Genomic DNA, 12,386 nt, shown 5'->3' on the forward strand with positions numbered 1-12,386 from the left:
AGGGAATGCATTAAGCCAATAGCTTTTAACGGCATTCATATTTTCCAGCATGTGACGATAGAAAACTTCTTAATTTGACAATATCTTCGCTCGGAGGGTTTTCCAGGAAAGGTCTTGTGAATAACAAAGAAAATTTTATGACTATTCATTTACTTTTTTTAAGTGTGAGAATTCATTTACGATCAAGTTCAGTGAAAATTAACTTAAATGAGTTGGAATTCGAGTAATTATTTAGAATTCTATATTGGTTTCACGTTTGGTATTTATTTTGGTATTAATTTCGTGCAACGTAAGCTATGATCTTTTGCTGTTTCCACATTTTGTTGATTGTATCAATTAAATGTAAATGAGTAAATAGTATGAATTGCCAAAAATGCCTATTTTTTGTTTAACTTGAATTTTCGTGCAAAAGATTATTTAATCGCTTTTCACCGAAATCGTCTGGACTACCTAAAATGAAAGTTTGAAGTCAAAATTTCCATTTTAAAATTTGATATATCAATATTATCAGCTATTGTTATTCCCCATTCACCAAATAACTGTCGCGAGCAGATTTTTCTTGATTAAAAGCAAAGCGAAGAAGGTATCGAAAATGCTCATTTTTCTCAACCTGACATTCCATTTTAATGATCTAAAAATTATCATACATTAACTGGAACAAAAAAAAGCATCAATAATCGTAAAATAAATCATCCTTCTTCGAATAATCTAAAACATTTAATGAGATACATAATGTTGAAATTTAAAAAAAGTTGCCAACTTAATCTTTAAATTTCGAAATAGAACGCAAATTGGAACCACAACAACGCAATTCAGTAGGGAAAAAATGTTTCTTAATTTGAAATTTAAACTTCTGTTAAATATTTCAAGAACATACAACAAGAACATGCTATTGAGTTTTAGGTCCTTCAATATAGAAAACACATCAACGAGCAAAGAGCTTAAATATTTTCCTATTCAACATGGACTGTCAAAAACGTGTGTACATTTAAGCGAATTTCAAGCATTTCTATAACAGCACCATTTTGTCATTTTCCTCACATTAAGAAGAAGATTTACTTCATAAATTTACCCAAACATGCAAACAATAAATTACTATTTTAATATGTTAAGGAAGAGTTGTCAATATAGATTCCGTTAAACCTTTCTCCAATACATCAGACGATCCTAGTCTTCCTAAATAAATAGGATTTAGTAGAAAGGTAAAGATCTTAAAAGTTGCCTGCTTAGGTGCCATTGATTTAGAGTCATAGGGGGTTGACGGAAGAAAATTGATTAGCCTTAAGTTTAATTAAAATTACAAGAGCTTGCTTTCAATTAAGAATTAAGTAATCTTGTTTCGGTCGCATTCTCTAGAATTTCAAATTAAAAGGCTGTTACAATCCAAAGCTTCGAACTTCTGCGTCATTGCTCAATAGATTTTATGCTTATTTCCCGTGCTTTTTGGTAGGGTAAGAAAATGTCGTAAAGATATATGGGGCAAGGATGGAAAACTTTTATTCGCACTCTATTCTTTCTTGATTTGGTATTTTAATTTAATTAAACTGTAAATTAGTTTCGAGTATTGATTATTTTTGGAATTTCAGCGTGCATTGATTGTTCTTCCATGAAAATGGAGTCTTTTTCTTTTTACGTTACACTTACAATTACAATGTTATTATTCTGGGGCTATTCAAATATTGCGTAAGAATATTTGGGGAATTTTAAACTTCCCGTACCCTTTAAAAGCAAAAATAAGCAAATCACAAACCCTCTTCCGTAGTGTATAGTAATGATATTTTTCGGGGGGGGGGACGTAATTCTGGTTGATAAAACCAAAATATACGGTATTTAAAACATTCATTTGGTAATTTTTCCATTCATATGGTAACGACTGACCGAAAATTTTAGTTTTCAAAATTACAGCCCTTATTACTACACATTTAGTAAAAAATATAAAACGGAAAAGTGAATCTAACGTAATAAATAGTTCATATACCATGTATCATATCTAAATCTAATGTAATGTTTTTTTGTTGTTTTTTTTTTGATTTTTCATTTAAGTTTAACTATATTACAAGTTTAACTATTAATTTCAAGTATAGTTTTTAATAATAAGTATTATTTTAACCCTGTTCATTATATATTTTTCGTTTTGGATTATAATACAACTTATATCAAAAAATGTTAAAACTAAAAAACAATGTTTTAGTCATAGCTACGTGACTCCAACTATATTTATTAAAAATTTATTAGCAAAAAATATTAGACGATATAAAATAGATTATAGTTATTTTCTTGTTAAATCAAAAATAAAATTAATATAATAATTACTGTTTATAGCATAATATATATTGCTTTTTTGCAAGAAAAATTGTATTTAAAGTTAAAGATGTTTAAATTTTAATAATCTCATTTTTTAATCTCATAATTTACGTAAAAAGAAAAGAGTGAATTGAAAATTGTTATAAAATAAATCTTACTTAAAATCTTTTGAGAAATTTTTTGAGTGCAACAACTTTCTCATTAAAACTTTTTGAAAAAAAACTTAAAATGAACTTAAAGTATTAATCTCTTTAAAGAACGTAACCTACTTTCATGAAAACTTAGTTTCATTTATTTCTTCGAATTGTGAGTAGAATTTAAATAGAATTCATCGTCTGTAAAGTAATTCATTTCACATCTAATAAATGAAATATTTTTTTAATGTCTAATGATTTTTCTTGCAGTTCTCTTAAACGTATAGTTTTATAAATGATTTGATTAATATCGTTTTTTGTTATCAAATGATGCCGTAATTTGTTATGTGTGTTTAGTATGAATTCTAGATAAATTACATTTTTCTCTAAGTCTTTTGGAAAAGTTGTGAAGCATAATAACATCATAAAAATGGTATATCTTATAAACTGCAATAGACTTGCTAAGGGGAAAACTGCATGATAAAATTCAACCTGCTTATACTTCTTTATTTTTCATGTTGTAAGTTCTTTTGCTTATAAACAACACCATTTTTCAGAAAAAAGAAAAATCAATAACATGGGTGTGACTATTCTTCTTAATAATTCCTCCCATAATGCGCAAAAATAAAATGCATAAACGAGGAAAATATTTTTATTTATAAATATTTAAAATGCTTTCACCACCCCCTAGCAATTTCCTCCATGATATATTGTCCGATACTATCACAAATCCCATTTTTGATCTATTTTCTTTCCACTAGCTGCTATATAATCCCGCTATTCTCTCACATTCTTTCAGCCCACCCAGTTATGCAGTATCTCCCCCCCCCCCCTCNCCCCCCCCCCCCCCCTTCAGAAGTCCTCATATTTATTTTCTCTTCACATGGGTGCAGCTGCCTGTAAAGTAAACACTAGTTTCCTTCACTGATCCCCAATGAGAAGGGGGGACTCAAAGGTCCCAGCTCCCCTCTCCAGTTTGAGTGCCTGGGCGCGGACAAACCCCCTGATAACACGTGCAACTCTCATTGACATATAGGGACAAATTCTTATTTGGGACCTTGTTATTCGCGTCGTTGGCTTCTCGCCCCCCTTTGTCCCTGACCCCCACACGGAAAGGGAATTTTATCGAGTGGTGACATCTTGCTGCCAGAGAAGAAATGCGATTTTCGTAGAAGGGGTGGTGCCGAGTTGTCTGCGTGTAGAGAAATTGTACGCCTACGTTTCGGACAGTGAGCACATTCTACTAGAGCTGTTGTTCTGATATTTTCGCGTGGTGCTTGATAGTTAAGTGTACGCTCCAATTTCCGGCCACCTTTTTTTATCTCAAGATAATTACGTGAGTAGAATGTGCACCACTCCCTAGAATGGGCAATCTTTACGCAACAAGTAAACTGAATTAACGAGTCTTGTCCACAATGCGTCTTGGGAATCCAGTGTCAGGAGGTTAAAACGTTCGAAATGTACAAACAGCAAAACATTTATTCAATTCAACCAGCAGTTAAAGTCATTGATAAAGGTAAAGCAGTTCTATTTGTTTTAATGAGTTTTCTAAGTTTCAGTTCCTTATCTTGTTGTAATATGAGTTTTATCTATATGCAGAATGAAATGAGTTTTATCTAAAAGTGAGTTCATTTAAAATTGTTTTTCGTCAGTTAGTTTGTTTTTACTTTTGCATGTTTGTATTCCTGCATAAATTAGACTGATCTCAACTAACTTAAAAGTTTAAAAGGTTTGATTTATAAAAATAGCAAAGCATTTATCCTATTCTACAAGCAGTTTAAATCATTTGTAAAGTAAAAGCAATTTTAATAGCTTTTTTAATTTTAACCATGCTGTATGAGTTTTATCTATTTATAGATTTCTTTAGCTAAGTTTCATTATTAGTTTCTTCGATATGTAAATTTCAAAAAGTTAATTAATTTTAAAAAAAAATTTCTTACATTCAATTGCTTTTTCAATTACAATTTTGTTCTCATTACTAAATTAAATATCTTTAAAATTATAAATTATTCCATCAGTCAAAAGAATGCATAATTAATTTGTTTGAATAATTGTGATTTCATAAATCGAATAAATTATTCTCTCTTTTATGTAAGCAACATGCATAAAAGATATTTAATCAGCCCATGTAAAAATCATAAAATTCAATTTATATTTGTTTTTAATCTTAAGGTAAGAATCAGTCTATAAAAGTATACTTGCATATTTTGTTATAGCATTTTAATTTCTAACTATTCATTTGTAAAGGAAAATAATCTTCGTTTCAAAAATAGTGTTTATTTAACATAAAACAGGCAACAAATATCTGTTTAATAGATATTATTTTTTTAAGAAATATGTTTTTGAAAAGGATAAGGGATGAATAAATTGTTTATTTAATTAAAACATTATTTGTATCAGTGTTCTAGATATTAATAAAACAATAAAGGTTTTATCTGATTTTTATATGCTGTTCTAAGTTTATGATAAATTTGAATTCAAATCTCATCTTCATTCAAACATTTAAATCTTTATGACTTCTTATTTAAATTTTCCGTATAATTTTTAAAAGATTTAATCCTTTTATATAAATAAAAGTTGAATAAAAGAAAATTAAACTCCGACCTATATTTGTAAATAATTACCCCTTGATGGGATTTTGAAATTAATATTTTTATAAATTGCATTTCTATAAAATAAAAAAAGCAACGCAAAAATTTTCTCCTACAATCTAATTTGTTAAACTTTCCAAAATAGAATATTATACACAAAATGTCTGTGCGATTTTGTTAAGGAATTTGATTTATTCATGCTTTAAAATTAATTACATGTTATACCTATCTTAGCCATCCTTCAATTTGTATATTTTATCAGATTATTAACTAATTATATTTTTAGATGTTTACTTCTGTAATGTGATTATTTTAAGTACAATAATTACTTCTTATGCATAGTGTTTGTTTTCCTGATATTTTCATTGCAAATTAAAATTTATGTAAAATGAATGTTAAGCTGAAAAAAGTTAATTAGTAATATTGTAATTCTGTTTGCATTACCAAGAATAAACTTAATTAAAACTAATGTTACAAAGCTTTCATATTTAAATGTGACTTTTTAAAAAAATATTTATTAAATATATAATGTCAAATTAGCATTTTTCAGCTAGCTTATTCAAATTATCTTGGGATAAAAACTGGTGTGCAAGTTAAGGATATATCTTTTGAAATTATACTAAATAAGAGCTATTTTAATGCTAATTTGTTGTTATTATTAAATTTAATTGTTTTAGAGAGCTGAAACTGGCATTGTTTCTCGTCTAAAAATAAATATTGGTAATTATTTCTACTTATTTCTTTAACCTAAAAAAAAGGCTGTCACGTTGTATATTGAAATCATATAAACTTATGTACTAAGGAAACAAGTCTTGCGTAAATGTTATTGTTGCTTTAAGTTCTATTGGCATAAGTCTCTCTAAACGATAATATCGTCGATACGCTGTTAGAAAATTTCGGGGGGAAATTGTTAAATTGCAATTTATTTAATTGTTATTTTACCATATTCATACAAAACACTCCACTAACCATAAATAGGGCCGGGATAGCCTGGTTGGTAGGGCATTGGACTCCTGTTCGTGAGAACGGGACTTCGAATCCAACTTGCCGAAGAATCACCTTGTCATAAATGGTGACTGGTGCCTGTTAAATCTTTCGGGGTCACAAATTCCCCTAACTAATCAATACCTCTGAGGGTACTTGATCCAGGAGTTCTATTGTCTTCTGGATTAGGTTCAAAATTACAAGTCTGCGGAGTTTTACATAGGTAGTCGTAAGCTGAAATTTAGGTCAGCTGTTCAACCACGGTTATAAAATAAAATAATCATAAATGAGACGATAATCAAACAGTTTACTGTAAGAAAAATCGTTTCTTCACTGCTTTAACCTAATAGTACTGTTAAACAACCAGAATTTTATCGCACCAACTAAGTTCGCCTAATGAAGCCACTTAATTCTTTACAACTGCGTACATATTTTACAACCGAAATTGCAAAATCTGTCTGTTTCGTGACCAAACAGAACTGAGGTTCAAGTCCTAGCGATGGCATCACAATATTTCTTCCATTTCCCTGAACACATAAAGAGTTTCTAGTGCCCTGCACTGTTCAATGCCCATTACCTAACGAGAAGCCTATCTCCCATGTCTTGTTAAATTTCTTTCTTACTGTTTTGAAACTATGCCAGTTATAAATGGTTCCTTAAAAAAACGTATGGTTTTGTAATCAGGGTTTTTTAATTATACTAGTGGTCAATGGTTTCAAAACCGTCAGGAGAAAAAATATTCTTTTCTCTAAACTTCACGCGAATCGGATGGAAAGACTGCTGCTAATTATTTGACCATAATTTTACAATGAAAATTCTGACAGTATAAACTTGCGATGTTGAAATGTGTTCAAACGTAATCGTACAAATCTGTTGCTGTAACCTTAATATGTCAATAAATAGAACATTATAATTTTACTTCTTAAATTTGATTAAATTGTTTCTATGGTTCAACTTAAATATAAGCATGGCTCAATTGAGTGCCTTTTTAAAGTTGCATCAAATAGCATGTATAGCCCTATCATCCGACGTAAAGACATTATTACCCAACTAGCCGATTTTTCTTAGAGAATATTTTAGCGAAGATAATAAAAATTTAAGATTAAATAGATGACTTTTTTCTTTGCTTTACTAATGTTTATCTTTCCATGCTATGTACAGTACCTTAAAAAAAAGAGAGATAGGGAAAAACGGACCACCTTGAATAACTTTTGATCTAGTGATCGGATCTTCACGTTCTAGGACTCAATCTTAATGTTTTCAAGGGGTGACATAAAATATGCTAATTATTTAGTTCAGACGATATTTTAAGTTATGAAATCAGAAAACGTACTTTCTCTGAATAAACATATCATTTTTTCGACAGATTCGGATTTCTGATCCCCAAAATCTGGGAAATAGGGTCCCTATCGTTTGGTCAAGAGAGCGATCCAATGCTTTGACCCCTTAATGTTAATTTTTTTTTTCGTATTTCCCCATATCTCGAGAGCTTTATGAGCAAATTGAAAGTTTTTAACTCTTTTGTCCAAAGATAATTCTATGCGGGGAAAAAAAATTAGTAAATATTTATTTTTTTATTATTTTATTTAATAATAATCGAAAAGACCTTGAATTGTAATGTAATCAATTTTTTGCGTCAATTTAAAATACGTAATTTAAATGGCGAAATGCAAAATTAGAGTGAAATCGGTCGAATAGTTCCGGAGAAATTCAAGGAAAATAAGTAATCCATGTTGAAGATTAGTTAGCCCTTTCAATGTTAGCCCGTCTGCAACGCTAATTCAACGAAGCTACAAACTTCTAAAATAGTAGAACTAATTGCTTTTAAACGATCGTGGATTTTTAGCGAGCACAATTCTTCAAACAACTAAAAGCTAAAGTAAGTCTCTTTCCTGTCTAAAGCCGCATTTGCTAATGTCCTGACGAGTAAAAAATTTCATTTGAAATTTGCTGTTCCGGTAAGGGTTAAATTACAAATGAGGTAAGGTACGGTGAAAATAAGTTAGGAAAGTTTTTTTTCTTCTTTTACTTGAGAATATTCTGATATTCTAGACCGACATGGAATACAGAAAGAGTGTGGCGAGACAAATATATCAGTAGATGATCATCATACCAAATGGCTTTGATGTTTACAAGTCGTAACAAAAATTCCTTCTTGTCTAGATCACCCCTAGTATGTAGTCTAAATTCGATCATCCAGATCTAGACCTACCAGGTTTTATCCGAAAACCCTCTTCTCTTTTGATAGATAACAAGATGACGAGATGTTGGATGTGGAAGAAAAAAAAAACCTAGTTTTTCCTCGGCTGGCCAAACAACGTCTCAATCTTGTTTTTGCCAAAGTATGAAAGATACAGGAGGCCAACCAAGATAAATAAAATATGAATCCTTATCATATTTTATTCTATTTTTTTCGCCAGCAGCTTTTTCGTTCACATGCGGGTCCCTTACAATGACAAGGACAGTAGGGGGACCCTGAAAAAATATTCTGCTGGTAGTACGTGTATCGGATTAGGTACCCGGATTAGCTGGCGCAAGAGGAACTGGTCCATGGAAACTTTTTTTCCAACCTTGTTTGCCAGCTTTTGTAAGCCGGTAATCTCGTCAATGGGATTAAGAAAAACGAGTCAAAAGATACATTTCCCGCGTCAACCCTCTCATGAGCACCTGCAAAAGATTTTTAAAGAGTAGAAGAGGAGTTTCTGATTTTTATTGGGTCTTTAAAATCTTATTGTCGTCGTCTGATAAAAAGATAAATTGGAAAGAAGTTTGTTCACCTGTGTGGGACTTTCTGGGAGAGGCCAGAAATTTCTTGCAAATCTCATAATGCTCTAAACGGAATTCTAAGTTTAAATTTTTTTTATTTATTTATTCGTTTTTTGATTTTTATATATTTTTAACCTATTTTCAGAGTTTAAAGTCTATTTTAAAAGTTATTTAATGGTATTTTTATGATTACTAAAGAATGAGACACATTGAATATAGAATTTAATGACACTTGCACCTGTATTTCCCTGAAATCGTCTGTATTGAGCTAAATCGAACTTCGTTTCAGATTTGAAGAAAAAGAGTGAGAATTTTCATGCATCGATAGCAAAATTCTTGCACTACAAATTTCCTATTGTACTGAAAAGAATTCTAAAACTTAAGTTTCTATTTTTTAATATATATATATATATATATTATAAGTTCAAAATAAAGATAAAACAAAGAAAAATTATAGCATATGAAAAAATAAGGGGGGAGGGAATAATAAGTAAAAAAATAACAAAGAACAGTTAAAAAAAAAAAAGGATCAAATTTTATTTAAAAAAAACCGGAAAAAAAAAGATATAAGCCCACACAAAGAAAGATATTAAAATATAGAAGCACTATAGTAAAATTGTACAACATCATCTCTTAATTCAGTACACAAATTACTCAAATAATATGAATAATATAAGCCCGTAGAATTAAAAAGTATTATATAATTATTGCTATTGATGCAATGAAAGTGTTAGAAGATAAAGACTTCATGTAATGAAAAAATACTTTAAATATTTAAAAATAGTTAGATTTTTTTCTCTTTCATAAATGGCAATTTTGCGGAAATAAATTTAGAACATCTGGAAATATAATCACCCCCGAGTAGAAAAAGAATCTATTAAAACACGCTATATTTTATCATTCTTTTATTCGATAAACGAACAATATGACACTGAAGATACTTTTTATTTTTGACCTATATTACATAAAGTTAATAAGAGACACTCTTGTAAGATGGATATCACTTTCCCACCACTGTTGATATCATTAATTGATTAATAGTATCCAATCTACTATTTTATGAAAACAATTAAGTTAATATGTTATTTTGTGCCTTTTTTCTAATTAGCATAGCGCTACTTAGAGATTAATTAAAGATAACCTAAGAGCCACGAATAACTGTTACTACCTCATATAACAAAAGTTATAAAATGTTATTTCATTTGCTAAAGAGCGTTCATAGAACGAGAGACCCTTTGATTAAAAAAAATAAAAAAAACTTCTTTAGGTGTTTCTTCAATTTATCGAAAAATATTTTTTAAAAAATGATTCAACAACGAAAATCTCAAGATAAAACCATTAATTCCAGCAATGAAGGCTATTAAAAGACGTTACGTCTTATCATCATTTTATCACATAAGCGAATATTATGGCGCTGAAGATAAACTTTTGATTTGAGAGACCCATATTCAAAGTTAATAAAAGACACTCCTGTAAGATGGATATCACTTTCCCACCACTGTCGATACATTTAATAGTTAAAAGGTATCCAAGATGTTATTTTCACAAAACTATGAAGTCAACATGACGTTTTGTGCCATTTTTCTTATTGGCAAAGAGGGCGCTACCTGAAAATTAATTAAACATAACCTACCATCCATGAATAACTACTACTAGCTCACATCATAGCATTTATATAATTTTATTAAATTTTACTATAAAGTGTTATTTTATACAACGAAAGATCCTTCGAAAAAGAAAATTTAACATATTATTCCTGAATTTCTTAAATTATTAAAGATATGATATAACACAGAACATCTCTATGATGATAGATACAATTAGCATAGACGACGCTGGCTAGAGATTAATAAAATATAGCCTTACAGACACGAATAACTGTTACTAACTCATCTCACAACAGTTATAAAATTTTATTTCATTTGATTTAAGCGTTATTTCCTACAACAAAAGAGCCTTGGAAAAAAATCCTTAACATATTCTTCGGGTAAGTTCTTGAATTTATAAAAGAAATAACATAACACACAAAAGATAAAACCACCAATTCAAGTAATGAAGGCTATTAAAAGACGTTATGTCTTATCATTCTTTTATCCCATCATAAACGAGTATTAAGGCGCTGAAGATATACTTTTGATTTGTGTGACCCATATATAAAGTTAATAAGGGACACTCCTGTAAGATGGATATCACTTTCCCACCACTGTTGATACATTTAACAGATAAAAAGCATCCAAGCTGTTATTTTATGTAAATCAGCTGTGATGCGGGTCGAAAATTAGAAAACCTTCTTCCTTGTTTTTTACCTACTTACCTATCCGTATGAGTGATTGATGAGGAAAATGAACGTTCTTCTGTAAATTCGAACCATAAGCCAGTACCGGTGACATAATCTAAAAGTAATTTATCCTTGGGCCAAAAAATAAATTAGATGTTTAAATAAATGTCAGTCGCGCCTTTTTTTTTTTTTGTTGTTTTTAATACATTTTAAAATTGCATAAAATGTAAATTGTATTTCATAGTGATTTCACGTTTTATGCTATTGAGAAATTTAATAAAGATCAGAAAAGATGCTGAAATTCTGGTTTTAAACAGTTTTTCTTTTTAATAGATTCAGTTGTTATTTTGGATTACATTATAAACTAACTGATTTTAAAATAAATGTGAATCAAAATGGTTTGAAAAATATTATTTTTTCATAATATTTTTTGTGATAACTGTATCTCATTCTCGCTGTTTATTTTGTTTTAGTTCACTGCGACAATTTAGTGAGATTGAAAAAATTATGAAAACATTTTATTGATCTTAGAAATTCATATTAAATAGCATTTTGGTTCGTTTTAAAAGATCGTATTAAATGGTATTTCAGTAAGTTTTAAAAGATCACGCACATAAGGGAAATGTATAAAATAGATGCCGAATGACATTTTAGTGAACTGAAAAGATAATGTTCACTGGCATTTTTGTTAAGTTTAAGAAATCATATTGGGTGATATTTTAGTGATTTTTAAAAATATCATCTCTTTAGAATGTATAGGAACATCAGGAACCTGCTAATGGAGAATATTTAAATTTCGTTTTTCCAAAAACTTGGTAAGACAATGTAAAAAAGCGATAGGTTTTTAAGTATATGTAAAATAAATCACTAATTTTTATTGCAACAATAAACATATTCTTCTACTATTGACTTCAAATAGACAACTAATTTAAAAATATACTTTTAAAATACAGAGAGACAAACCTTAGTTTAAAAATTTTCGGTATAATTTCATTACATGAAAATTTTAAAAATATTCATTTGAAACTACTATAGTTTAACTAATAAACTGATAAACTTTATTTTATTTAGCAAATTTCAAACATTTTAAAAGCCTGTTAATTAAATTTTTTTTTCTTTATTACCTTTTGCGTTAGTAAAAATTTTAAAAATGCTGTGTATATAAACAAGCATGCAAAAAATATTTTAAGTATAAGTATGAAATAAATTTTAACCTTTCATTACCAAAACCTTTCATTAACCAAAAATTAATTATACTAGAAAATGAATTATTTTATTATTATTATTATTATTAGCAAATATTGTAGCAATATAAACTTATTTTAATTT

General features: G+C 29.1%; 1 protein-coding gene across 5 annotated transcripts in view; it reads left to right on the plus strand.

Annotated features, from left to right (window-relative positions):
• The window catches only part of LOC107436783 (teneurin-m), a 536,656-nt gene that overhangs the window by 453,151 nt on the left and 71,119 nt on the right, over positions 1 to 12,386 (plus strand). For 2 of the 5 annotated variants that reach the window (XM_043049137.2, XM_071180205.1), the window contains exon 1: positions 3,417 to 3,954. The exons of the other annotated variants lie outside the window; for them this stretch is intronic. In XM_043049137.2, coding sequence (XP_042905071.1) covers positions 3,897 to 3,954 — 58 coding nt within the window. In that variant the 5' untranslated portion in view covers positions 3,417 to 3,896. Of the gene's footprint in view, positions 1 to 3,416; positions 3,955 to 12,386 lie in introns of those variants that run through there. 5 annotated transcript variants of the gene reach the window in all.

This window comes from Parasteatoda tepidariorum, chromosome 4 (assembly GCF_043381705.1).
Source record: "Parasteatoda tepidariorum isolate YZ-2023 chromosome 4, CAS_Ptep_4.0, whole genome shotgun sequence".
Lineage (NCBI taxonomy): Eukaryota > Metazoa > Arthropoda > Arachnida > Araneae > Theridiidae > Parasteatoda > Parasteatoda tepidariorum.